Consider the following 24,138-nt stretch of genomic DNA (forward strand, 5'->3'; position numbering starts at 1 on the left):
TGCTCAGGGTGGCTCAGCGTGCTCAGGGTGGCTCAGCGTGCTCAGGGTGGCTCGGCGTGCTCAGGGTGGCTGGGTGCTCAGGGTGGCTCAGTGTGCTCAGGGTGGCTCAGCACGCTCAGGGTGGCTGCAGGGAGTGAGCGTGGGGAGAGAAATGGAGAAGGACCCAGAAATTAGTTCTTCATAGGAGTCTGCAGTGTGGAGCTGAGAAATGATGGCCAGGATACGGGCCTGATAACGTCACCCTCAGAGTCACTCCAACCTGTGGCTGTGAAAAAGCCTGGATCTCCACCGGCCGGCAGGGAGAACAGACCCTGCTGTGAGCAGCCAGAGGAATTGCCTGTTATTGATCAAAACCTACAATGAGCTCCTTAATGCTCTAAGTGCTATAATTTATTCATGCATCATGTGTGAAATTAAACATTAATTAAAAAAAGAAATCCATGCATAAGTAATATCTTGGACCTGAACAGAACACAAACATAAAACGTCTTAGAGTTTTCTAGAGAAACATAATCAGTAAGCTACATCCACGGGTGGATTAGCCAATAGGCAAGGTAAGCACGGTGCTTACCTTGCTTACCAGATCATCTGTAGTGAACAATTTCACATTTTTTCACCACATCAAAGATTCTGCTTCTAGGTATGGCTGGCATTTGTCTCTCCCAACCCCACACCACCTTCCTACAGAATCAAAGCCTCTTTTCAAATTTACAATCCCTGACACGGACGGATTACCTAGTAAGCAAGGTATGTACAGGCTGATTTGTGCTTACTTACTAATCTAGAGTGAACAGTTTCACGTGGGCGTCACCACATCATGAAAACCACGTGAAATTGTGCATTACAGATTAGTAAAAAAGCACAAATCAGCCCGTGCATACCTTGCTTACTGGGTAATCCGACCCTGGATATATATATCTATTTATAGTAGTGCCTGATTTACTCTGTATTCTAGTTACGACGAACTGCATTTACGACTGTCCTTTTTCTTGGTACATCTTCTTGTTAGTAATATGTACTACATATAATGTTGCAGCATGTAATTTGCTGATGTCATCATATCTGTAAGTGTATATGTAATGTTTCCAACACCCAAAGACAAGTAAAGATTGAATTTACAAAGATACCAATAATAAAAGGCAATAATAACGAAAACTTTAAAAAAAACCAAGGTGTTTGACTTATATCAGAACTGACTTATGACAGAGTCGTCGGAAAGGAACCCCGTCGTAAATCGGGGGCTGCCTGTATATATGTTGTTGTCAGGTGCTGTCGAGTCGATTCCAACTCATAGCGACCGGAGCGGAACTGCCCCACGGGATTTTCTAGGCTGTAATCTTTATGGAAGCAGATCACTAGGCTTTTCTCCTGCGGAGCCTCTGGGTCAGTTGCACCACCAACCTTTTTGCTAGCAGTCCAGAGCTTAACCACTGAGCCACCGGGGGGGGGGTGGCAAGGAGAGAGAGATTGATTTTTTTAAAAAAGGAATTCGCTTATGTAATTGTGGGTGCCGGGGCGGTTGGCAAGTCCAGAATCTGTATGTAAGGTGGCAAGCTGGAAATTCCTGCCGTCTTGCGTCCCCAAATCTGTAGGTCAGGTGACGGGAGAGTAAAGAATGGAGGATGTTAATAGTCTGGAGGCAGAGTACACCCTGGGAAACCTCCCTTTTTGCTCTTAAAGGCTTCAGCAGATGGGACGAGGCCCGCTCACATTACAGTGGCAGTCTGCTTCACTAAGGCCCCCTGATTTCATCACGTCACCCCCGTGCTCCATAACAGCACCTAGACTAGCGTTTGACCAAGCAGCTGGGCTCCATTGCCCCTCCGAGTTGGCACATGAGATTACCCATCACATAAGGTATCCTAACTGAACAGGCAAATCCTCAGGCAGACCCGAGAGAGGTCCAAAACATAGTTCACAAGGGTCATGGGCCCCCAAAGGCCCCCCCACCCAGCCTTCCGAGAAGGCCCTTCTGTTGAGAATTGCGGAGGGTCCTTTGAAGGCCAGCCCTGCTGGATACAAAGGAAGGCTGAAATGGGCATTCCGTTGTTCTCAGCGGTCTGGGAGAGAGGGCTCCTGTCTTTACAGGTCTGCTGTCAACTGGGCAGAGAGGCACTTTGGGGGGGTCCCCACTGCCTGTTAATGGTACCACTCTCTGCCCTGTTCCCTGCGTTCTCCCTCTCGTTGAACACCTGCTGGTCTCCAGAGGCCCGAGATCTGTGGCTTCTACCTCTTCAGTCCCCACTCCCCTCTCTTCTCTCAGCTACTGAGCTCGGCAGAAGGACTATTGCCCGAACCACTGAAGGAGCCTCCCTACCCCTAGGCTTGCCTCTCTCCTAGGCTTGCCTCTCTCCCAGGCTTGCCTCTCGCCCAGGCTTGCCTCTCCCCCAGGCTTGCCTCTCCCCCAGGCTTTCCTCTCCCCCAGGCTTGCTTCTCCCCCAGGCTTGCCTCTCTCCCAGGCTTTGCTTTCTAAGAAGTCCTTGGGTGATGCAAAGGGTTAAGCTTTTGGCTGCTAACTGAAAGGTCGGAGGTTCAAGTCCACCCAGAGGTGCCTTGGAAGAAAGGCCTGGTGATCTACTTCCAAAAAATCAGCCATTGAAAACCCTATGGAGCACAGTTCTACGCTGACATACATAGGGTCACCATGAGTCAGAGTCACCTTGGTGGCAACTGATTTGTTTTCTAAGAGCCAACATTACTGCAGGACCCACCACCCCATATTATCTGGGCTTCTTAGTTGGAGAAGAGACTCTTGTGATGGAACAGCTTTCCAGTCTCATCACCCACCTTTCCGCCTTATGCTACTGCAGAAAGGGACTCCATTTCCTAATATTGGGGAGGGCACCCCATTTCTCAGGCTTACGAAATCGAACTTAGCCACAAGTGTTTTGGGAGGCAGCAATAAGTAGTCTCTATTCAGCTGTTCTTTTCAGTAGTAGAATTCAGTCCGCCGAGTAGGTAGGTCCCGTAAACCAAGCTATTTGCCTTTAGGAGCAAATACGTTCCCAGTACGCTGAGTGGCAGTTGGGCTTGAAAGGGGAAAGTAATCAGCCAAAGAAAATGTTAGCAGACGTCGTGGCCAAAAGACAGGTTTCCATAGAGAGTTCGAGGAATCCGCACGACGGCCAGCTGTTGTAACGCCATTAATAACCCTTGCTGGTGCGTGAAAGGCCTTGAATGGAAGCCTGTGTGGCCCTTGCTTGCCATTCAGGTTAACAGGCCCGAGCGCTGGCAGAGACGGATGGCAAAAAAACCTGCTGGTCCTCCCACCCTGCTCCCACCTCCACAAGCAAGTGCTGCTCCTCCTTGCCCTGGGCGGACGCACGAGGATCCAGCGTTTGTCTGCCTTCCTGCAGGAACCACTGCCGAAACCCCAGGACCTTCTTGCCCTGTGCTCTGGGTGGGGAGAGGCTCGGAGACACAGGAGTCCCTGGGTGGCGCGAAGGGTTAAGTGCTCAACTACTAACCAAAAAGTTGGAGGTTCAAACCTACCCAGAGGCACCTTGGAAGAAAGGCCTGGCAGTCTGCTTCCGAAAGGTCACAGTCATTGAAAACCCTATGGAGCAGTCCTCCGCGGCACACACGGGGTCACCATGCCGCCCTCAGCCCCAGGAAGCCTTGATTCTTCTCACTGCTCAGGCTAGCGCTAAAATACAGACCAAGGGCTGCCCTGTGCTGATACAGTTTCTAGCTCTAACTGAGTGCCCAGAGCCCTGGTGGCGCAGTGGTTAAGAGCTTGGCTGCTAACCAAAGGGTCAGCAGTTCCAATCCACGAGCTGCTCCTTGGATACCCTATGGGGTAGTTCTGCTCTGTCCTGTAGGGTCGCTATGAGTCATAATCGGCTCGACAGCATCAGATTTGGTTTGGTTTCGGTAACTGAGTGCCGAGGAGCCCTGTCGGTGCAACAGGTAAGCACTTGGCTGCTAACAAAAAGGTTGGCCGTTCGAATCCACCCAGCTACTCCGTGAGAGAAAGACCTGGTGATCTGCTCCTGTGAAGATGACTGCCTAGGAAACCCCATGGGGCATTTCTACTTGGTCATAGGGGGCTGCTATGCATCGGAATCGACTGCACAGCACCCAACAACTGAGTGTGAAGAAATCACTGACTCTCTGGCCCAGGTAAACTATATGTTTAGGTTTTCACCCGCACTTGGCATGTACCCCTCACACCTTCCCCCAGATATGAAATGAACAGTTTATCCCACGTTCATAATCATCCTTTAATATCACCGACCTTTTGGTTAGTGGTTGAGTTCTTAACCACTGTGCCACCAGGGCTCCAAACCACAGGTATAGGGGTTAGTATTGACAACACATATTTTGGGGGAACAGAATTCAATCTATAATAATGCATATATATGTATATGCATATATATATACACATATATATATTACAAATGATTATTTTGCACAAACACCATAACATTTAACAGAAATAAGAAAAATATTCAGTCACAAATTAAACCCATCAGATGAAATTATTTTCACTCTTCTGGATGTCCTTCAAGTCCTCATCTATGGGCATAGAAGATTTTCCTATAATTGTCATTTTAAAGCGGATATATTTGCATACTGTGTTCTTTTCTTTTAACTTTTTAGCATCAGTATTTTTTTCACGTGGCCAACAAGCTCCTACCCATGTCAGCCACTTCCCAGGATTTTGTTAAGGGCATATTGCATAATTTACTCACCCTTGGTTTTGGATTCTTTTTCATTATTTCTGATTTTCGACTATTATAAAAAAAATGTATAATGAACTTGTGCTTCTAGCTTTAAATTTTTTCCGGAATATTTCCTTGGGATAAATTCCAGCAGTTTTATTACCAAAAGAGGGTGTGGATATGTTTATAATTCTTCATGCGTATCACCAAAGTTTTTTGGACCCATTTGTATGGGTACATAGTGCAAGCACGAGTTTCCTTGCAACCTCTGCTTCCTTGTGTACGACTTCTTTGAACGTTTCCAAGTTAAGAGGTATCGAATGGTTCTTTGATGTTTTAGTTTGCGTTTCTTTGATTGTCAATGACCTTAAGCATTTTCTCATGTTTTTCTGTTTGTACTTGCACACACTGTCTCTCTAGACTTTGCCCTTTTTTCCTGTAAGGATCTTTATTTTTCAGACTTTTATGAACGCTTCACAGAGTAGAGATGTTAACCCTTTACACTCTTCTTCTGCTGTAAACATCTTGCTCCCAACAGTATATCTTTTCTTATCATTTGGGTTTGTTACATACAGCTGGTTATTCTTTGATTCTGTGTACCTCGTATGAGATCATTAGTGGCTCAGCGGTATAACTCTTGCCTTCCACGTGGGAGACCCGGGGTCTATCCCTGGCCAGTGCCCCTCATGTGCAGCCAGCCACCACCCATCCGTCAGTGGAGGCTTGCGTGTTGCTGTGATGCTGAGCAGGTCTCAGTGGAGCTTCCAGACTAAGACAGACTAGGAAGAAAGGCCTGGTGGTCTCCTTCCACAGATCAGTCAGTGAAAACCCTGTGGATCACAGCAGTCTGATTTGCAAGCAATTATGGGGATGGCATAGGACTGGGCAGCATTTTGTTCAGTTGTGTGTGGGGTTGCTGTGAGTTTGGGGTCAGAATCGAAGGCAGCTAATGACAACAACTTTGTATGCAGGACAAGCTCAAGATAAAGGAGCTGAGAGGCTGTTGAGGGGAGCCTGCCTGGTGGAGGGTGGGGTTACCTACACAACTGGGACACCATTATGCCCCCTCCAAGCATCTGCAGGTGGACCCAAAGCCTGGATGTTAGTACCTTCCCTAATGGGACCCAGGCTCCTTCTGAGCATTCCCAGGGGTGAGAGGGGCTCAGGTCTGTTCTCAGGAAATCCTCTGAATTCTGGGCTCAGAGAAGGGAAGGCGGTGTCTCAACGTGCTGTGTATGGTGCCTGTCATGGATTGAATTGTGTTCCCCCAAAATGTATGTCTTCTTGGCTAGGCCATGATTCCCAGTATTGTGTGATTGTCCTCCATTTTGTGACCTGATGTATTTATGGTGTGTGTTGTAAATCCTCTATGATGTTAATGAGGCAGGATTAGAGGCAGTTACGTTAATGAGGCAGGACTCAATCTGCAGGATTACATTGTATAAAGAGAGAAATGAGCAGAAAGGAGGGGGACCTCACAGCACCAAGAAAGAAGCGCTGGGAGAAGAGCGTGCCCTTTGGACCCAGGGTCCCTGCACTGAGAAGCTCCTAGACTGGGGGAAAATTGATGACAAGGACTTTTCCTCCAGAGCTGACAGAGAGGGAAAGCCTTCCCTTGGAGCTGGCACCCTGAATTCAGGCTTCTAGCCTCCTGGACTGTGAGAGAATAAGTTTGTTGGTTAAAGCCACCCACTTGTGGTATTTCTGTTACAGCAGCACTAGATGACTAAGACACTGCCCTAATCTGGTCCCATCTGAAATGTATCATGGCGAGTGAGGCCATGGCAGAGCAGGCATTGAGACACTCAGCATCAGCCTCACACAATACCCTTGCCTTGAACAGCGCTTCCCAACCTGTCTGCCGTCATCAAACACATAGAAAATTCTATTTGTGTGGCTCAGTGGGGTAAAGGGAGCAGATTGCTTAATCCTGGGGCGGCCCGGAGGCCTGAGGGGAACTGTCTCAGCACACCTGTGTTCCATTCTCTGCTGCCGACGGGAAGTTCTGCCCTGATGATGCACTTGGCTTCAGAGTGCAGTGACTACAGATGCTGGGCTTCTCTTCAAGGCCCTTACCTTCCACTAACGCTCTCCCCCAGTTCATCCAGCTTCTGCCCACTGCCCAGCCCCTAAGCCATCCCCCCAGTTTTAAGTTTTTGTTACCACAGCACCCCTCTTCAAGTATCAAAATGTGCTGTATAGCAAAAAAAAAAAAAACAAACATTGCCATCAAGTCAATTCCAACTCACAGAGACCGTATGGGACAAAGCAGAACTGCCCCATAGCGTTTCCAAGGAGCGGCTAGTGGATTCAAACTGCCAACATTTTGCTTAGCAGCCGAGCTATTAACCACTGCGCCACCAGGGCTCCATATAGCAAAATATCCCGAAATTTAATGGCTTAAAACAACAGCAAGCATTCATGGCCTCACGGTTTCTGTGGGATAGGAATCCAGGAGCAGCTTTGCTGGGTAGTTCTAGCTTAGTGTCTTATGGGGTCTTACGAGGTTGCAGCTAGGATGTTGGCTGGGACCACAGTTACCTAAAGGCTTAGCTTCCATGGTGGCTCAATCACATGGCTGGAAGGGTGGTGCTGGCTGCTGGCAGGAGACCATATTTTCTTCCCACATGGGTCCCTCCACACTACTGCTTGAGTATCCTCATGACATGGCAGCTAGCTTCCCCCAGAGCAAGTGATCCAAAAGAGCAAGAGAAAGCTGCATTCTGGTACCTCTGCATACTCTCTTGGATTCCTTGTGGGAAGAGGTTACACAGGGTGTGAATTCCAGGAGGCAAGGATCATTGGGGGCCATCTTGAAGGCTGACTATAACAACTCAAATAAAAGGGAAGAAGCAGCAAGGCTGATGACCAGCCCAGCTGTGAAACTTTCTTCAAAAAGTAGCACCTTCCTGCCATGCAGATTCAGACAAAGATAGATCTGATGTCTTACCTCGAGGGCTGCTGACCCAAGGCATTTCTGAAAGGCCTTGCAGCAAGTCAGGTCCCTCTGAACTTATGTCTCATCTAGTGGAAGAGAAGGCGTGAAAGAAATTGATCATCTTAGGACCCAAATGAACACCAGCTCTCTTAGTTATCTAGTGCTGCTATAACAGAAATACCACAAGTGGATGGCTTTAACAAACAGAAATTTATTCTCTCACAGTCTAGGAGGCCTGAGGTCCAAATTCAGGGCATCAGCTCCAGGAGAAGGCTTTCTCCCTCTGTCGGCTCTGGAGGAGGGTCCTTGTCATCAATCTTTCCCTGGACTGGGAGCTTCTCCACACAGTAACCTCGAGTCCGAAGGACACGCTGTGCTCCTGGCGCCGCTTTGTTGGTGGTATGAGGTCCCACTCTTTGCCTGCTTCCCTTTCCTTTTCTCTCTCTGTCTCAGTCACCTAGTGCTGCTCCAACAGAAATACCACAAGTGGACGGCTTCAACAAAGAGAAATTTATTCTCTCACAGTCCAGTAAGCTGCGAGTCCAAATTCAGGGCATCAGCTCCAGGAGAGGGCTTTCTCTCTGTCAGCTCTGGAGGAAGGTCCGTGTCATCAGTCTTCCTTTGGTCTGGGAACTTCTCAGCACAGGAACCTCAGGTCCAAAGGACGTGCTCTGCTCCCAGCACTGCTTTCTTGGTGGTGTGAGATTCCCATGTGTCTCTGCTCGCTTCTCTCTTTTATATCTCAAAAGAGATTGCGTTAAGACACTATCTAATCTTGTCAACCTCATCAGTATAACCTCGTCACAGTGATAGAGTTTACAACACATAAGGAAATCACATCAGATTACACAATCATGCAACACTGGGAATCATGACCCAGCCAAGCTGACAGATGTTTTTAGGGGACACAACTCAATCCATGACACTCTCGTAAGATAAAAGGTGGTGCAGGCTACATCCCAGGGAAACTCCCTTTACATTGGATCAGGGATGTCACCTTAGTAAGGGTGTTACAATCCCACCCTAATCTTCTTTAGCATAAAACTACAATCACAAAATGGAGAACAGCCACACAATACTGGGAATCATGGCCTAACCAAGTTGACACATATTTTTGGGGGACACAATTCAATCCATGACACCAGCAAAACAGCATTTTAACACAAGAAGGTAATGACCAGTGTTAGTTACCTAGTGCTGCCGTAACACAAATACCACAAATGGGTGACTTTGAGGAACAGACATTTATTTTTTCACAGTTCTGGAGTCTAGAAGCCCAAATTCAGGACGTGGTTCTAGCGGAAGGTGCTTCCTTGTAGATTTCAGCTTCTGGAAATCCTTTTAAATGCACCTGTCTCTGCCCTGTCTTCCTCTTCCCCCCGTGTGTGTCTCTGTGTCTGTTCTGCTGTTTTTACAACTCAGAAGCGATTAGATTTAGAACCCATCCTACTCAAGTCTGACCGACTTAACAAAGCAAATCCTATTTCTGAATGGGGTCATATTTACAGGTATTTCTTTTTTTCTTTTTTCAGTTGCCATTGAGTCAATTCTGACTCATGGTGAGCTTGTGTGTCAGAGTAGACTGGCTGATTTTTTTGGAAGTAGATTGCCAGCCCTTTCTTCTGAGGTGCCTCTGGGTGAATTCAAACTGCCAACCTTTTGGTTAGTAGCCAAGCACTTAACCATTTACGCCACCCAGGGACTCCTACTTACAGGTATTAAAAACAAACAAACAAAAAAAAAAACCCTGACCCATTGCAGTCAAGTCAATTCTGACTGGTTTTCTTGGCTTTGATCTTTATGGAAGCAGATCGCCAGGCCTTTCTTCTGTGATACTACTGGGTAAGTTCGAACCACGGATATTCCGGTTAGTAGAGTGCAAACTGTTTACAACACCCAGGGATCTCTATTTACAAATTTAAGGACCAGGATTTCAATACATATTTTGCGGGGGGGGGACACAATTCAGTCCATAACATGAACCTTCCCAAAGACCTGGCCACAAGCATACAGAGCTTGGGAAAGTTCCCCTGGCCCGGCAGCCTCTGTGGCCGTCATTTCCTGCTGCGCTTACGTTTTCTGGGTAGGCTCCAAGGAATCTGTGCTTCCTTAATAAGGGAATGTGGAAACCACGCAGTGGGCGTCAGCGGCTGGGCCAAGGCCGTCACAAGGCCAAGTGTGGGCAGGCCTGGACTGTTCAGCCCAAGATCAAGGTGCCAGTGGCTTCTTCTGCCAAGACAGCCCCGCTTCAGAGCACGAAGCCCAATTACCTAAATAAACACAGGTTGTAAGGAGCGATTAACTTCAGTTTGTGCATTCAACAATAGCCAAAAAGTAAAAATTAAAATGGTTGACTATCTTGTTATCACATGTATTGAGGACCGGGCGTAGCTTGCCGGGAAGAGAGGGTGCAAACAAAATCAACCTGGGAGGGGAAAAAAAAAAATCACTTAAAAAAAAAAAAAGATCCTGCCAACAATCCAGAGCTCAGTGCCAACAAGGATATGGCCAGACCCGACCCAGGCCTGAATTGCCTTGGACGGCTTCCTGAAGACACACTGCTTCCCTTCGCTCTCCCCACGACGAATTCTTTCACTCCAAAATGTGCAAATCCGTGCCCACTGTGAATCACCGGCTGGTTGCAAGACCTTCTGGCCAGAGCGGATTATAGTCTTGTAACTGGGAGATACTTTGTTTCTCTGTGAATCTTAAAGACTATGCTCAGGCATATATATATGTGTCCTTAAAGCTCTAAGAAAACGTAAGGTTTCTGGGGCACTCTCAGACAGTTTTGGCACACGCGTGAATCGGTACAGCTTTTCTGGATAAAAGTTTGGCAGTGCGTATCAAAAGTCTTGGTGGTTCGGTGGTAGAATTCTCATCTCCCACTCGGGAGGCCCAGGTTCAATTTCTAGCCAACGGACCTCGCGTGCATTAGTTTCGAAGTTAACTTTTCCTGTTAACTTTTATTATTGCTCTTTATAGTCTGAAGAATCCCTGAGTAGTGCAAACAGTTAATGCGCTCGGCTGGTAACCAAAAGGCTGGAGGTTCAAGTCCACCCAGAGCACCTCCGAAGAAAGTCCTGGTAATCTACTTCCCAAATCCCAGCTACTGAAAACCCTTTGGAGCACAGTTCTACTCGGACACACATGGGGTCGCCATGAGTCGGAATTGACTAATCAGCCACCGTTTTTTTTTTTTAACAAGGGTGTGAAATATGTTCACTGTGGTCTTAATTTGCATTTCCCTGATTACAGATCAGATTTTTTTCACATACAGGTTGTCCCTGTCAGGTTATGAGGAACCACACTTAAACAACCGTCAAGGGTTTTTTTGTACATCTTATCTTTAGTAATATGTACTGTATACAGTGTTACAGCTTGTAATTTGCTGATGTTATCCTTCCCAGGTGTTCACTTGCAGGTGTTCAAGTTTATGATTCACTGTTCAAAACACTGCCGTATAGCAAGCTATGGCCTGGTCTACAATGAAGTCGGTGTCTGTGTATTTTTTTTATGTATATATTAAAATACATCTGTAGGTTTATATATAATGTTTCCAACCCCTAAAGACAAATAATGATGGGATTTATAAAGATACTGATAATAAGAGGCAATAATAATGAAAACTAAAAAAAAAAAGAGAGGTATTCGACTTATGTGAGAACCAGCTCATGAGGGAGTCATTGGAATGGAGCCCCGTCGTGAGTCTGGGGCCACCTGCACGTACCAGATGAGTTTCCTCTTCTGTGAAATGCCCATTCTAAAAAATCACGTTGTTTGTCTTGTTTGTACTGATTTGCAGAAGCCCCAAGTCTCATTAATTACGTACGTTGAAAATGTCTCCCCGCCCCTTATGGTTTATCTTTTCGCTTTCTTCATGATGTGTTCCAGTGAACAGAGTTCTGAATTTTAATGTGGTTCAGCGTCGTGTACAATATCCGCAGAGGACAATCACACCAGCCCCTTGCTTTCGGCTCCCTGATGCTTGCAAAATAAAGTCCAAATTCTTGAACTAAGCATCCAAAGGCAATCTCAAACTTACCTCAATTACTTCTCCAACTATGACTTCCCTGCCCACACTCGCTTTTCCAGTGCGTGGTCAGCCCCCTACACCCATTGCCATCAAGTCCATTCCGACTCATAGCGCCCTATACGACAGAGTAGAACTGCCCCATAGGGTTTGCAAGGAGGGGCTGGTGGATTTGAACTGCCGACCTTTTGGTTAACAGCTGAGCTGTTAACCACTGCACCACCAGGACGACAGTCAGGCCCCTATCGCCCTCAAGTACTTCTAGTCCACTTGCCTTAGTGTTTATACATTTCCTTCTTGCCTGCCTCTCGTGGATTCATGCTCCATGACCAAGCCCCTCTCCTCCATAAAGCCTCCCCTCAGCACTCCCATCCACAGCGCTCTCTCCTGCCTCTGACCCCAGCACCTCTCGTCTGGATCAGTCACTCACTGGCACGCAGTATCAGATACCGGGTCTCGCCGGCTCCATTGAAATGCAAGGTCAGGCTTGACAAAGCGCCTCATCCTCTGTAGATGCTCAACTAACATTTACCAATCGTGCTGACGTACCAGGGTGCTGGTGGATCTATTATGGAAAACGCATCCTTGTGTTTATTAGTTCATTTTGTTCATTCATTCACTCATTCATTCATCAGTTATGTATTGGGCTGCTACCATGTGCCAGGGAGTGGGAATTAAATGGTGAACAAGACAGACATAGCCGCTGCCGTCCTGGAGCTTCTGTCCATACAGGGGAGGTGGATTCTCAATCCAGTTGAATATGATGAGTAATAAGCGTCGTAAAAGAGCCGAGAGCCTTCATTCAAGGTTCTACATGTTTTATCTGCTCCGTGTGTAGCACTGGCTACATAATTTGCCAGGCTCAGTGCAAAATGAAAATGCAGGGCCCCTTTTTCAAAAATATTTAAGAATTTCAAGATGACAACGGCAGAGCATTCCACCGAGCTCAGGGCCCCCTCCTAAGCACATGCCCGTGAAACCGGTTCTCTCTGTACAGCACTGAGCCCACCTGGGGTGCTTGATGGGACAGACAGAAATCAGAAGGACTGCCTCCGTGTGCTTTTAGCTCAGTGTATTTTCACGGGTCGGAGCTGATCTCAGAGCTGTTCAGTCAGTGGCTGAGCTGACAGTGGAAAGGCTCACTTTGTGGTCCGGAGCGACTAGGAGATCTTGTGTGGATAGATCCAGCTTGAACACAGAAAACCCCACTGATTACATGGTGGGCATATAGGGACTGCGACATAAAGCTCTTGTTGATGTGTTCTGCCTTTCAGACTGCTTGTCTTACTCCGCGTTGCAAGTGTTATCCCGGAGATGCTATGGGAAGCAGAGATGCAAAATCATCGTCAACAATCACCACTTCGGAAGCCCCTGTCTGCCGGGAGTGAAAAAATACCTCACAGTTACCTACGCGTGTGGTAAGAACACACCCTCCACCAGCTGCTTGAAGGCCTGCCTCTCTGGGGGGATGTAATCAGGGGGAACAGGAACAACATGCCCAAAGAGTTTGCAAGCAACAAACCAGGCAACTGTATCCCGAAACTGTTTTGTCATCCCAGATATTCATGAGCCCTTTTTGTCTATCCTTGTTTATGACGTTCTCATCAGATAAGCGACCGAATTTTCTTTGGTCAAAATTTGTTTTGAAAGCGCTTTTAGCAATCAGATTGGCAGCAAACGAGGAAGTAAGAAAAGAACAAGCAAATGGAAGTAAAATTGGTATGACTGAGCATAGGGGTCTTAATCTGGGTTCTTAGGAGGTTCCAGAATTTATTGGTATGTATGCGAGTTCACCAGGGTATTGTCTGGCTCCCATGTAACCTCCCAGCACTACTTTTAGGCCCGAAATGACTAACTGTTTAGGCTGCCAAGAGCTAGTTTATCTTATACCCACAGTGCTGAGTCAACAGATCAAATGCTTATCCTAAAACAATTAAAAATGTTACATGACAGGGTTACTTTGTTTTTCTAGTGTCTTTAAATACTAAAATGAATGCCTGGGTCATTTAGATCCGGATTTCATGAAGCTGCTTAAAAATGAATCAGCAGTTAATTATTTTTTGAGGGTGATGTGGGGGACCAGTCTGTACTCATGATATGCCGACTGTTTTTAGAAATGAACAGAAAAACAAAGGGAAAGCAAAGGACACCATAAATGAAGGACCTGATCTGCTCTTGGAAACCCCTTTTTCCCCTGCCAGACATCCCTGGCCTTTTTTTTTTTTTTTCTTTTGTAAACACTTTATTGAGATATAATTCACATACCATACAATTCACCCATAAAGTGCACGATTCAGTGGTTTTTAGTGTATTCAGTTATGTAACCATCACCACAGTCAATTTTAGGACAGTCTCATCACCCCAAAAAGAAACCCTGTATCTTTTAGCAGTCACCTCACAATCAACCGTCCCTGCCCTCCAGCCCCTAGGCAACCACTAATCTACTTTTGGTCGCTATGGACTTTGCTATTCTGGACATTTCATATACACAGAATCATACGCTATGTGGTCTTTTATGACTAGCTCCTTTCGCTTAGCATATGTTTTGAAAGTTCACCCATGTTGTAGCACACATCAGTACTTCACTCCTTTTTTACAGCTGAATAATATTCCATTATACCTCCAGCCTTTGATAGTCTGAATTAAAACATTTGTCCTCTGCAATACCAATGCTGTAATAGGTACAATGAGGTGACTACAAGAAGGCATCTTCACAGCCACATCACCCACACTGAAATTACAGGAAGGATTTTTTTTTTTTTGGCTCTTTCAGTCTTTATTCCTGCAACTCTGTCTAAGCAGCTGTGGGTAGCATTGAGCTCATTATGGCCGAGGGTCCCCTAGAAGCCAACACTGATTGCTCTGAAGTTCCAGTAACTTCAGGCCTCTTCAGCTGATGGTTGAATGAGGAGCGGAGCATAAGCCTGAGAATGAGGTGAATTTTCTCGTGTGCTTTCGAGGCTGAGACGAGAGCAGTTACGAGGGCTGTGGCGTTTCTTAGCTAATCCTGAGAAGACGAGCATTCAGGGCCTGGAAGTCACATGCCCTGGTTTGAGCTTCCCTTCCCTCGTTCACTCATTCAGCACCTTGTGGGCATTTTCCGTGTGTCGGGGGCCATGCCAGGTGCTGAGGATTCAGCAGTGAACAAAAAGACATGATCTTCGCCTTCATGCACTAAGAGTCAGATGAGAGAGGTCGACGTGAAACTAGTAACCAGACAAATCTATTGTCAAATTGCGGTAAGGGCTGTTGAGGAAGAGCCGACACTGTAGAGGGTAACAGTGGGTGAGGCCCTAATGTAGCTTTGGGGAGGTGGTTTGAGAAGCTGTCTAAAGAGAACCTTTCTCTGCGGTCAGCATTCATCTGTGCACGCTGAGGGATGGACGGGTGTGAGCCGGGCAGAGAGAGGGCAGCAAGGCAGCCAGCCCACCCAGGGGTGCTGAGAAGGGGTGGGGTGGGCAGAGGGGCAGCCAGCCCACCCAGGGGTGCTGAGTAGGGGAGGGGGTGGGGTGGGCCAGGAGGAAGATGGCATGAGGTGGCCCTGGAGAGGGGTCAGGGCCAGATCCTGCAGGGTCTTGGGAGAGGGTGCCTGTGGAGGGTTTCAGGGAAAGCTCAGATCTGATTCTTTAAATGATCACTCCAGCTGCAGGGTGGAGAATGGATTGGAGCAAGAGTAGAAGCAAGGAGACCGGTTAGAAGCCAACAAGTCTTTTTTACCACAACTTTTTTTTTCTTATTAAAAAGAAGGCAGCGCCGAGTAATGCTGACTTAGACCGGAAGAGTGCTGAAGGAAGTGGTAAAATCGGGTGGCTTGGGAACGATTTGCAGACTAGAAACAGAGACGCCGCAGCGACATGGCGCATTGGAAGGGCTGAGGTCTGGTTGAAGGTGGGGGGACAGAACGGACCTGTGATCAGAGAGGGAGAAGTTTCTCTTGTTCCAACAGGAGAGAAGAGGTCTGTGGGAATAGATGAAGGTAGATTTTGGAGTACCTATCGCAGGACCTCTGCTCTCTCCAAAAAAAATGCGTGAGATGAGGTCATCGGCTGTTGGGGGGCGGGGAGAGGGGCCTGAGGAGGTGAGAGAAGGTGTGACGTCTCGGCTGTGGCGGGCAGGAGGGCAGGCTGACTTGAGAACCCCAGGAACGTTGCTGGGTGGTATTTGGAATTAGGGTTTTCATCATTGTGTTAATTAGAGCATACGTGAGTAGGGTAGATTCTAAACTGAATCACTTCTGAGTCATAAAAAGAGTAGACGAGACGTGAGGTGCACACTACGGGGAGAAGGACGGGTAACATGTATGGATCACTCACAAGCTGAGGAACCGAGGAACAGCCCCAGGCCACCGATCAGGAGGGAACAGACACAGCCGAGACCTTGATCTGAACTTGTAGCCTCTAGTACTGTGAGAAAATACATTGCTGTTCTTTAAAGCCACCCAAAACCAAACCCGTTGCGTCGAGTCAGTTCCGACTCATAGCAACTCTGTAGGACAGAGTAGAGCTGCCCCATAGGGTTTCCAAGGAGGGCTGGTGGATTGGAACTGCTGACCTTCTGCTTAGCAGCCGAGCTCTTAACCACTGTGCCACCAGGGCTCCTTAAAGCCACCCACTTGTGGTATTTTTGCTGCAGCTGTGGTGGCAGCTGAGACTTGGGATTTCCATCACACGCAGCCTGGTTAGTCTACAGAGCTCGTCCTAGAATGCCTTTCGCCTTTGAGCACCTCCTAGGTGACATCCTGCTTCCTTCTTGAACTGTAAAGCCTCTGGCATTCTCAGAGACCCAACGCCCTCCTCAGGCCATGTGTTGAGAGCGAGCCAAGAGATAGACATGAGAAAGAAGTGGCACTACTGGCAGGGAGAGAGGATGCACCCTGGACTTAGTACCGCCAAGAAATCAAGGCTGTCCTTCTCTGGGGCCCAGAATGATGGAGAGGCTGTTTAATTAGAAAGCATTTCGTGGCTGCACAGCTCAGCTCCCTGGGGCGCTGCCATGGTCCCCGGATCAGCTGTGTGCCCGCGGTCAGCCAAGGGCCCTCCTCAGAGCCCCAGACAACCTCAGCTGCCTTGGGCATCTTCACTGTGCTTCCCTGGAAAGCGGCTTTGTGCCAATGGGCACAAAGGTGCCAGGGCCTCCTGCATGTGGAAAATGAACAATTCAGGAATGTTCTCTGGTTGTTGATCCTGGGACATCCCCAAAGGAATTTAATTATGCACTTGTAGAAAGGAAACGAGGTCTTCTTGCTGCTGAAAATCTCTTACCAGCTCTTTCTTAAAAATCAGTTGGCCTCACAAGTGCAGTTGAACTAACACGATTTGTACTGGCTTCGCCTCTATTTGCTGTTACCGTTTCTCCCACATATCAGCTAGGCTGGAATACAAACAAAAATAAGCACTTTGTGCAGCAAAAACATCGGTTTCCCCTCCCTTCTCCCAGCCTGCTGCAGTGTGCTTGGCCTTCAGAATTTCACCGGGCTCTCCCTTTTACCTGGTCCTCTCATCTGCTGTCTGCTCTGCCTGGGGGATCCAGAGATGAGCGTGGTTTATTCTTAAGAGTCAGCTCGGCAGAAACTGTAATCGTTTTTTAAATGAACCTATAATGCTGCCTTCCACTCCTCATCCTTCTGTAGTACTTTTTAAATAATATTTAGAAAACCAATCTCGCATGGAGTCTTCCAAATTCTCTTTGGACTTGTTATGCAAGCAAGGATGCAAAGAGCGCTGGGCACAAAGCAGAGTAGGAGCTGGTGAATATGCTGTACGGTGAGTTTTGCGTTAGTTGCAGTCATCGTGATTTACTACGGCTCAGGGAAGTTCATGCTCGGAGTTAACACATTTAGTGAGATATTATTTACATCCTTAAAATTCACCGTTTTTGGTTTAAACATAGAAGAAGACATTCTTTGATGGTTACGAGGATGGGGAGGGAGGGAGAGGGGAATTCACTAACTAGATAGTAGACAAGAATCATCTTAGGTGAAGGGAAGGACAACACACAATACGGGGAAGTCAGCACTACTGGACAAAACCAAAAACGAAGAAGATTCCTGAACACAACTGAACACTTTGAGGGACAGGGTAGCTGGGGCTGGGCCCTGGGGACCATCGTTTCAGGGGACATCTAGGTCAACTGGTATAACAAAGTTTATTAAGAAAATGTTCTACATCCCACTTTGGTGAGTGGCGTCTGGGGTCTTAAAAGCTTGTGAGTGGCCATCTAAGATGCATCAATTGGTCCAATCCACCAGGAGCAAAGGAGAATGAAGAACACCAAAGACATAAGGAAAATATTAGCCCAAGAGACAAAAGGTCTACATAAACCAGAGACTCTATCAGCCTGAGACCAAAAGAACTGGATGGTGCCTGGATACCACCAATGACCGCCCTGACAGGGAAAATAACAGAGTCCCTGACGGAGCAGGAGAAAAGTGTGAAGCAGAACTCAAATTCACGTAAAAAGACCAGACTTAATGGTCTGATTGAGACTGGAGGAACCCCCGAAGCCATGGCCCCTGGATGCTCTGTTAACTCAGAACTAAAACCATCCCTGAAGCCCAATCTTTAGACAAAAATTAGACTGGATTATAAAACAGAAAATAATACTCATAAAGAATGTGCTTCATAGTTCAATCAGATACATGAGACCAAATGGGCAGGATGAGAAGGCAGGAAGGGACAGTAGCTGGTTGAATGGACACGGGAAATCCAGGGTGGAAAGGCGGAATGTGCTGTCACCTTATAGGGATTGCAGCTAATGTCACATACCAGTATGTGTATAAATTTTTGTGTGAGAAATTAACTTGAGCTGTAAACTTTCATGTAAAGCACACAAAAAAAATTCACCACTTTTAAGTGAATGCAATTAAATGGCGTTTTGTGCAGCCATCACCACCCTACAATTTTAAACATTTCCATGACCCCAGAAGGTCCCCCGTGCCCGTCTGCAGTCACTCTGTCTTCCCACTGCCAGCCCCTGGCAACCAATGATCCGCTTTCTGTCTCAATAGATTTATTTATTTATTGGACATTTCATATAAATGAAATGATACAGTATCTTTTGTGGCTAGCGTCTTTCACTGAGCATGTTGTTTCTGGGGTTCCTCCACGTTGTAGCAGATACCAGTGCTTGCTTACTTTTCGTTGCTACATAGTGTTCTAGTCGATGGACATGCCACAGTTTATCCATTCTCCACGTTGTTACTTTTTTTAATACTGTAAAATGGGTCTAAAATTTCACCTTTCTGGAACATTTGATGGTCACAGATACTATTGGGGTGTGTGTGTATGTGTGTGTTTCAGTGTATCTGACAGGTACTGATTTGAAAAGTGATTTTTTAAAATCTTACCTACATTGCATTTAAAAAAGTATATTGATGTATACATTTTTTAAATGTACAAAGTATTTAGAATATTTTCTTTTTGGTTTTTAGTTCCCAAGAACATCCTCACAGCGATTGATCCAGCTGTTGCTAATCTAGAACCTTCTTTGAAGAAGAAAAATGGTGAATACGGTAACTTTTATGGCTCACTTCTAGCATTTCTCTTTAAGTAAAGGTAAAATGGGGCCATAGTTGGGCACACTTTGGTTAGAATAAAGGGAATGTCAGGAAGTGTGTTCAAGCTACTGCTTCTGGGTGATGAAAATGTCATGGAATGGTGGCAAATGGGGGCCAAGATCTTGTTTTGTTTTAAATCACAAGTAGAAGAAACCTCCCTTCCAGCTCTGCTTGCTTCTTAAAAGAAAAATCACTTTGAAAAAGAGATGTGCTCTGAAGTAGATTTGAGATTCCTGAATTATACTATAAGCTTGTTGGTAAAGATGTTCCCATTGAGACCCTGGGTAGACCTGGCCCAGGCTGGACCTGCAGGCTCGTATACATGGGCCACCTTCTTCCTTAGTCTTTGGCTCAACTGTCTTTAAAAGGGGTATGAACATTTTTATTTTCGTATCACATCTAGGGAGCCCAGTGGCACAGTAGTTAAGAGCTCAGCTGCTAACCAAAAAAAGGTCAGCAGTTTGAATCCACCAACTGCTCCTTGGAAACCCTATGGGGCAGTTCTGCTCTATCCTATACGGTCACTATGAGTCGGAATTGACTCGACAGCAACCAGCAGCAGGAACATCATCACATCTAGAACGGAATTCATACCCGTGGGGTTCGTGATAGAAATTGCAAAGACTCAGTAGAACACCTAAGATATTGAGCTTTAGGTTATGAGAGTTTTGTTTTGTGTTACTTTTATTGTTTTTATTATGTCTTTTCCCCATAAGTATAAAAATAAAGTATGGCTGATGTGGAAAACACAGGAAAGCAGAAAGAAATGTAACCTCCCCGCAATCCCACAGTTTAGAGGGGACATTCAGTAATGTTCTTGTATGTTCTAGTTCACCATCCAGCTCTCTACCAGGCTCTGCATCTCTTAGTCCCACTTCTCTTTCTAAGAGGGCTCCCACCCACAACCCTGACAATATCCTGGTCCCCCTGGAGTGGGGCCTGAGAGCTCTGTGCCATTCTTCCTCGCAGGCAACCTGTCCTGTCTGACACTCCCAGGGATCCCCAGCACCCTGAGGCTGCCCTATCATGAGCTCACAAATCTCCCCGTAACCAGATGCTCCAGGCATCTGAAACCAGAGCTGCCCTCATTTTGATGTCATTTTCAAAAAAGTAAACTAATACCACCTCTCTCCGTAATTCGATGTTTGTCTTATTTGTGGTCAACAGTGCAGACACGAGCTCCAGGGTTAAAGTGAGAGATGTTATTAAGCCCCCCAGAAGCATGATGAAGCTATGGATGTCTTTGCCTTAGGATGAGGAAATAAATTTGTTCCCTTCTGCTGTGGGGTGGATGGGTGGAGCTAACAATCAGCACCTGAAATTGTAACCAACTCTTTTTTAGAATATCTAAATCTCTTTTATCACTTAATATTCTCAGGGACTACTTACTAAATATTCTTCCTGGCTTCGTTTTCCATAATTTAGTCCAAGGCCCACTTGTTTGATATCTGTTGCTTTTTATTTATTATGGCAGTCCTGGAGCCATAAGGGTATCTTAGGGCAGGTGTAACTTTGAACAGCTCTGATTAATTGGTCTTTTATTTTTACACAACAGGTATAAACTTTGACCCAAGTGAATCGAGTGTTCTGAGGAAAGACGGTGTCATTTTTAGCAACTCTCTGGCAGCATTTGCTTACATTAGAGGTACGTCCTAGAATGCTAATGGATTTACTAAAGTCTAATTAACCAATGCACTGTTTAATGACAATATGCAAGCTCAGATAATAAAGAAAAATGACTTCAAGTTTGACATGGCAATTGAAGTCTTCTAAGAACCACCAAAAAAAAAAAACCATTGCCATCGAGTCAATCCCAACTCATGGCAACCCTAGAGGACAGAGTAGAACTGCCCCATAGGGTTTCCAAGGAGCAGCTGGTGGATTTGAACTGCCAGCCTTTTGGTTAGCAGCCAAACGCTTAACCAAGAGCCCTGGATTTAGGTACAGTTCCAACCAGGCTAGCAGCAAGAGAACCACGCAAGGAGGCGGTAAACAGATAAAGTCACACAGTTCAGAAGTTGTGCGGCGGTGGTGGGTCAGTGGTGGAACTCTCGCCTTCCATGTGGGAGACCCGGGTTCAATTTCTGGCCAGTGCACCTCATGCGCAGCCACTACCCGTCTGTCAGTGGAGGCTTGGTTGTTGCTGTGATGATGGACAGGTTTCAGCAGAGCTTCCAGACTAAGACCAGGAAGAAAGGTCTGGCAATTTACTTCCAACAGATCATCCAGGGAGAACGCCATGGTGATTCACACCGGTCCAGTCCACAGCCAACCGTGAGAATGGTACGGGACCGGGCAGCATTTTGTTCCGCTGTGTGCGGGGCTGTGAGGCATTGGAGCCGACTCAACAGCGTCTAACAACATGGAGGAGTCAAACGCTCCAGGAATTCTCCCCGCTGTAAAACAGGAATCCGAGGAATGTACTTACTAGCTCTAACATTTGGGAAGGGCATAGGTTTATTCAATTCCACCCCTGACTGGAAGAAAAATAAGCCGAGAGATGGTTTAGTCAACAAAACAGGTCATGCCCTGTGCAGGCAGTGATTTTCTGAGTCATCAGTGTTACTGCTCCTGGTTGCCAAGGTCTCCCTTGCTAATCTACCCCCCAACGATCAATCAGACTCAGCCCTTCTTAATTACAGAGCCACCAGGCTCGCAGGCAGACTGGTCCTGCTGCAGATCCTCTTCAGTCAATGACAGATGGCGCACACAGTCCTTCCTCGCCACCCCCTCGGCTCGCCTTAAGACCGGCCCACACGTTGGCCAGTTACAGCGGCGAGTTTCAGCAATGCCCGGCTCTGTTCAGGAAGACAGGAGCCTCTGAGAGCTTTTGTAAAATGCACGTTAATATAATATATATAATATATAGCAGTGTACTATTTGAGGCTTGCTCCTTGAAGGAGAATACAGGCTTAAGGCGCCATGTCCATGCCGGAGATAGAGCAGACAGTCTTGGCTTGCTGTACCAGCCCACGGTCGCCCATACTCGCCCTGTCGGCAGGACTGTGGTTCTGGCTTCCCGCTGTGGATCCTCTTTCCCAGTCACCCCTGTTTCCATGTTTCCATCTCTAGCTCTTCATTCCCACCCTGCTAATTGTCAAAGTTAAGACAATCGAGTTGAATGTGAAAGGACCTTTCCCCAGGTCAGGCTGAAAGTAGCTCTGATACATTGCAGCAGCCCAGTGTGCATGGGGGAGAGAGACGGGAACCCACAGTTGTCCTGGGTGTTGGAACACAGAGGCTGGCTGAACGGACACAGGACTCCCGAGGGTGTCTGATGATGCTTTTCTCTTTTGATCGTTTAAATGATCTGTGAGATTGTTTTCCTGAAATGAGGCCCCTTCTTAGAGGTGTTTGAATTTACCCTTATTTCAGTAATCAGACCTACTCCTTACATTTACTATCAAATCTAGGTCAGGGGTCTGAAAACTGATAGAAAACTTATGAAATTAGAGAAATGGGAAAGGAGGGTCGTGTGTATGTGTATGTGTGTGTATATGTATGTGTATGTGTGTGTGCATATACATGTGTGTGTATGTGTGTATGTATGTGTATATGTGTGTGTATGTGTGTGTGTATGTATGTGTATATATATGTGTATATGTGTAGGTATGTGTGTATGTGTGTGTATATATGTGTATATGCATATTGTGTATATGCGTAGGTGTGTATGTGTGTGTATGTATGTGTATATGCATATGTATGTGTGTATGTGTATATGTGTACGTGTGTGTTTATATGCATATGCAAATGTATGTCTGTGTCTGTGTGTATGTGTCTGTGTGTATATGTGTGTATGTATGTGTATATGCGTATGTATGGGTGTATGTATATGTATATGCATATGGATATGTGTGTATGTATGTGTGTGTATGTGTATACGCATATGTATGTGTGTATAGTGTGTGTGTGTATGTGTGTACGTGTATATATGTGTATGTATGTGTGTATATGCGTGTGTGTACATGTTAAGTGTGTGAATGTCTGTAAGTGCGTGTGTGTGCTGGGGGTTCTTAGGAAGGCAGTTATGAGCTGGTTCAGTATGGGCTGCTATCTCCTGGCAGACTGGCCCCTAAAGTGACTTATTGATACAGTCTTCCCTCAGAACTTGATGTCTCCTAAAGATGTCTTTAAAGCTCTAAAAAACAAGATGTCACTTTGATGACTAACGTACGTCGGATCCAAGCCATAGTCTTTTCAGGCAAAAGCTGGACAATGAAACAGGAAGACAAGGATTGATGCGTCTGAACTGTGGTGTTGGCAAAGAATGTTGAATATACTGTGGACTGCCAGACAAACAAACAAATCAGACTTAGAAGTGAGGATGTCGAGACTTTGGCTCGCTTACTTTGGAAGCATCATCAGGAAAGACCAATCGCTAGAAAAGGACATCGTGTTTGGAAAAGTAAGGGGTCAGTGAAAATGAGGGAGACCTTCCATGAGATGGAGCAACACACTGGGCACAACAATGGCTCAAACATCCCACGGGTCATGAAGATGGTGCAGGACTAGGCAGTGTTTCGCTCAGTTATACATAAGACGGCCGTGAGTCAGAGCTGACTTAATGGCAACTTACAACAACAAATTCTACTTAGCGCTTTATTGACATCTGGCTGTGTGTGTTTACCTCACATATGCCTGCAGGCTGGTCTTTGGAAGCCTGATTTCTTGTCACTGTCCCCGCCCCTTGGGACTGTGACAAGTGGTGTTTTCAGCTTCTGGCAGACCCTGCGTGGACTTTGGGCCGTGTGGAGTAACTGGGTGCCATGGGTGGAGGAGCCAAGGCAGAAGGGGGCAGGTTTGCTGCTGCTTCTGAGTCGGGTAGGCACCATTGTTTTATATGAAAAGAACTCCGGGCTATCAGACAAACTCATACTGACACAGAAGTATAAAAACACATTCCAAGTTGGTGAGGACAATTGGAAATCAGCACCACCTTGTCACATAG

At 46.5% G+C, this 24,138-nt stretch overlaps 1 protein-coding gene across 1 annotated transcript in view; it reads left to right on the forward strand.

Annotated features, from left to right (window-relative positions):
* Window positions 1-24,138, forward strand: part of EVA1C (eva-1 homolog C) — a 43,677-nt gene that overhangs the window by 14,888 nt on the left and 4,651 nt on the right. Inside the window, exons 4-6 of the mRNA XM_023741302.1 lie at window positions 12,910-13,053; window positions 19,065-19,136; window positions 20,746-20,835. Of these exons, the coding sequence (XP_023597070.1) occupies window positions 12,910-13,053; window positions 19,065-19,136; window positions 20,746-20,835 (306 nt within the window). The remainder of the gene's footprint in view (window positions 1-12,909; window positions 13,054-19,064; window positions 19,137-20,745; window positions 20,836-24,138) is intronic.

Source organism: Trichechus manatus, unplaced genomic scaffold (genome assembly GCF_000243295.1).
Source record: "Trichechus manatus latirostris isolate Lorelei unplaced genomic scaffold, TriManLat1.0 scaffold00177, whole genome shotgun sequence".
NCBI lineage: Eukaryota > Metazoa > Chordata > Mammalia > Sirenia > Trichechidae > Trichechus > Trichechus manatus.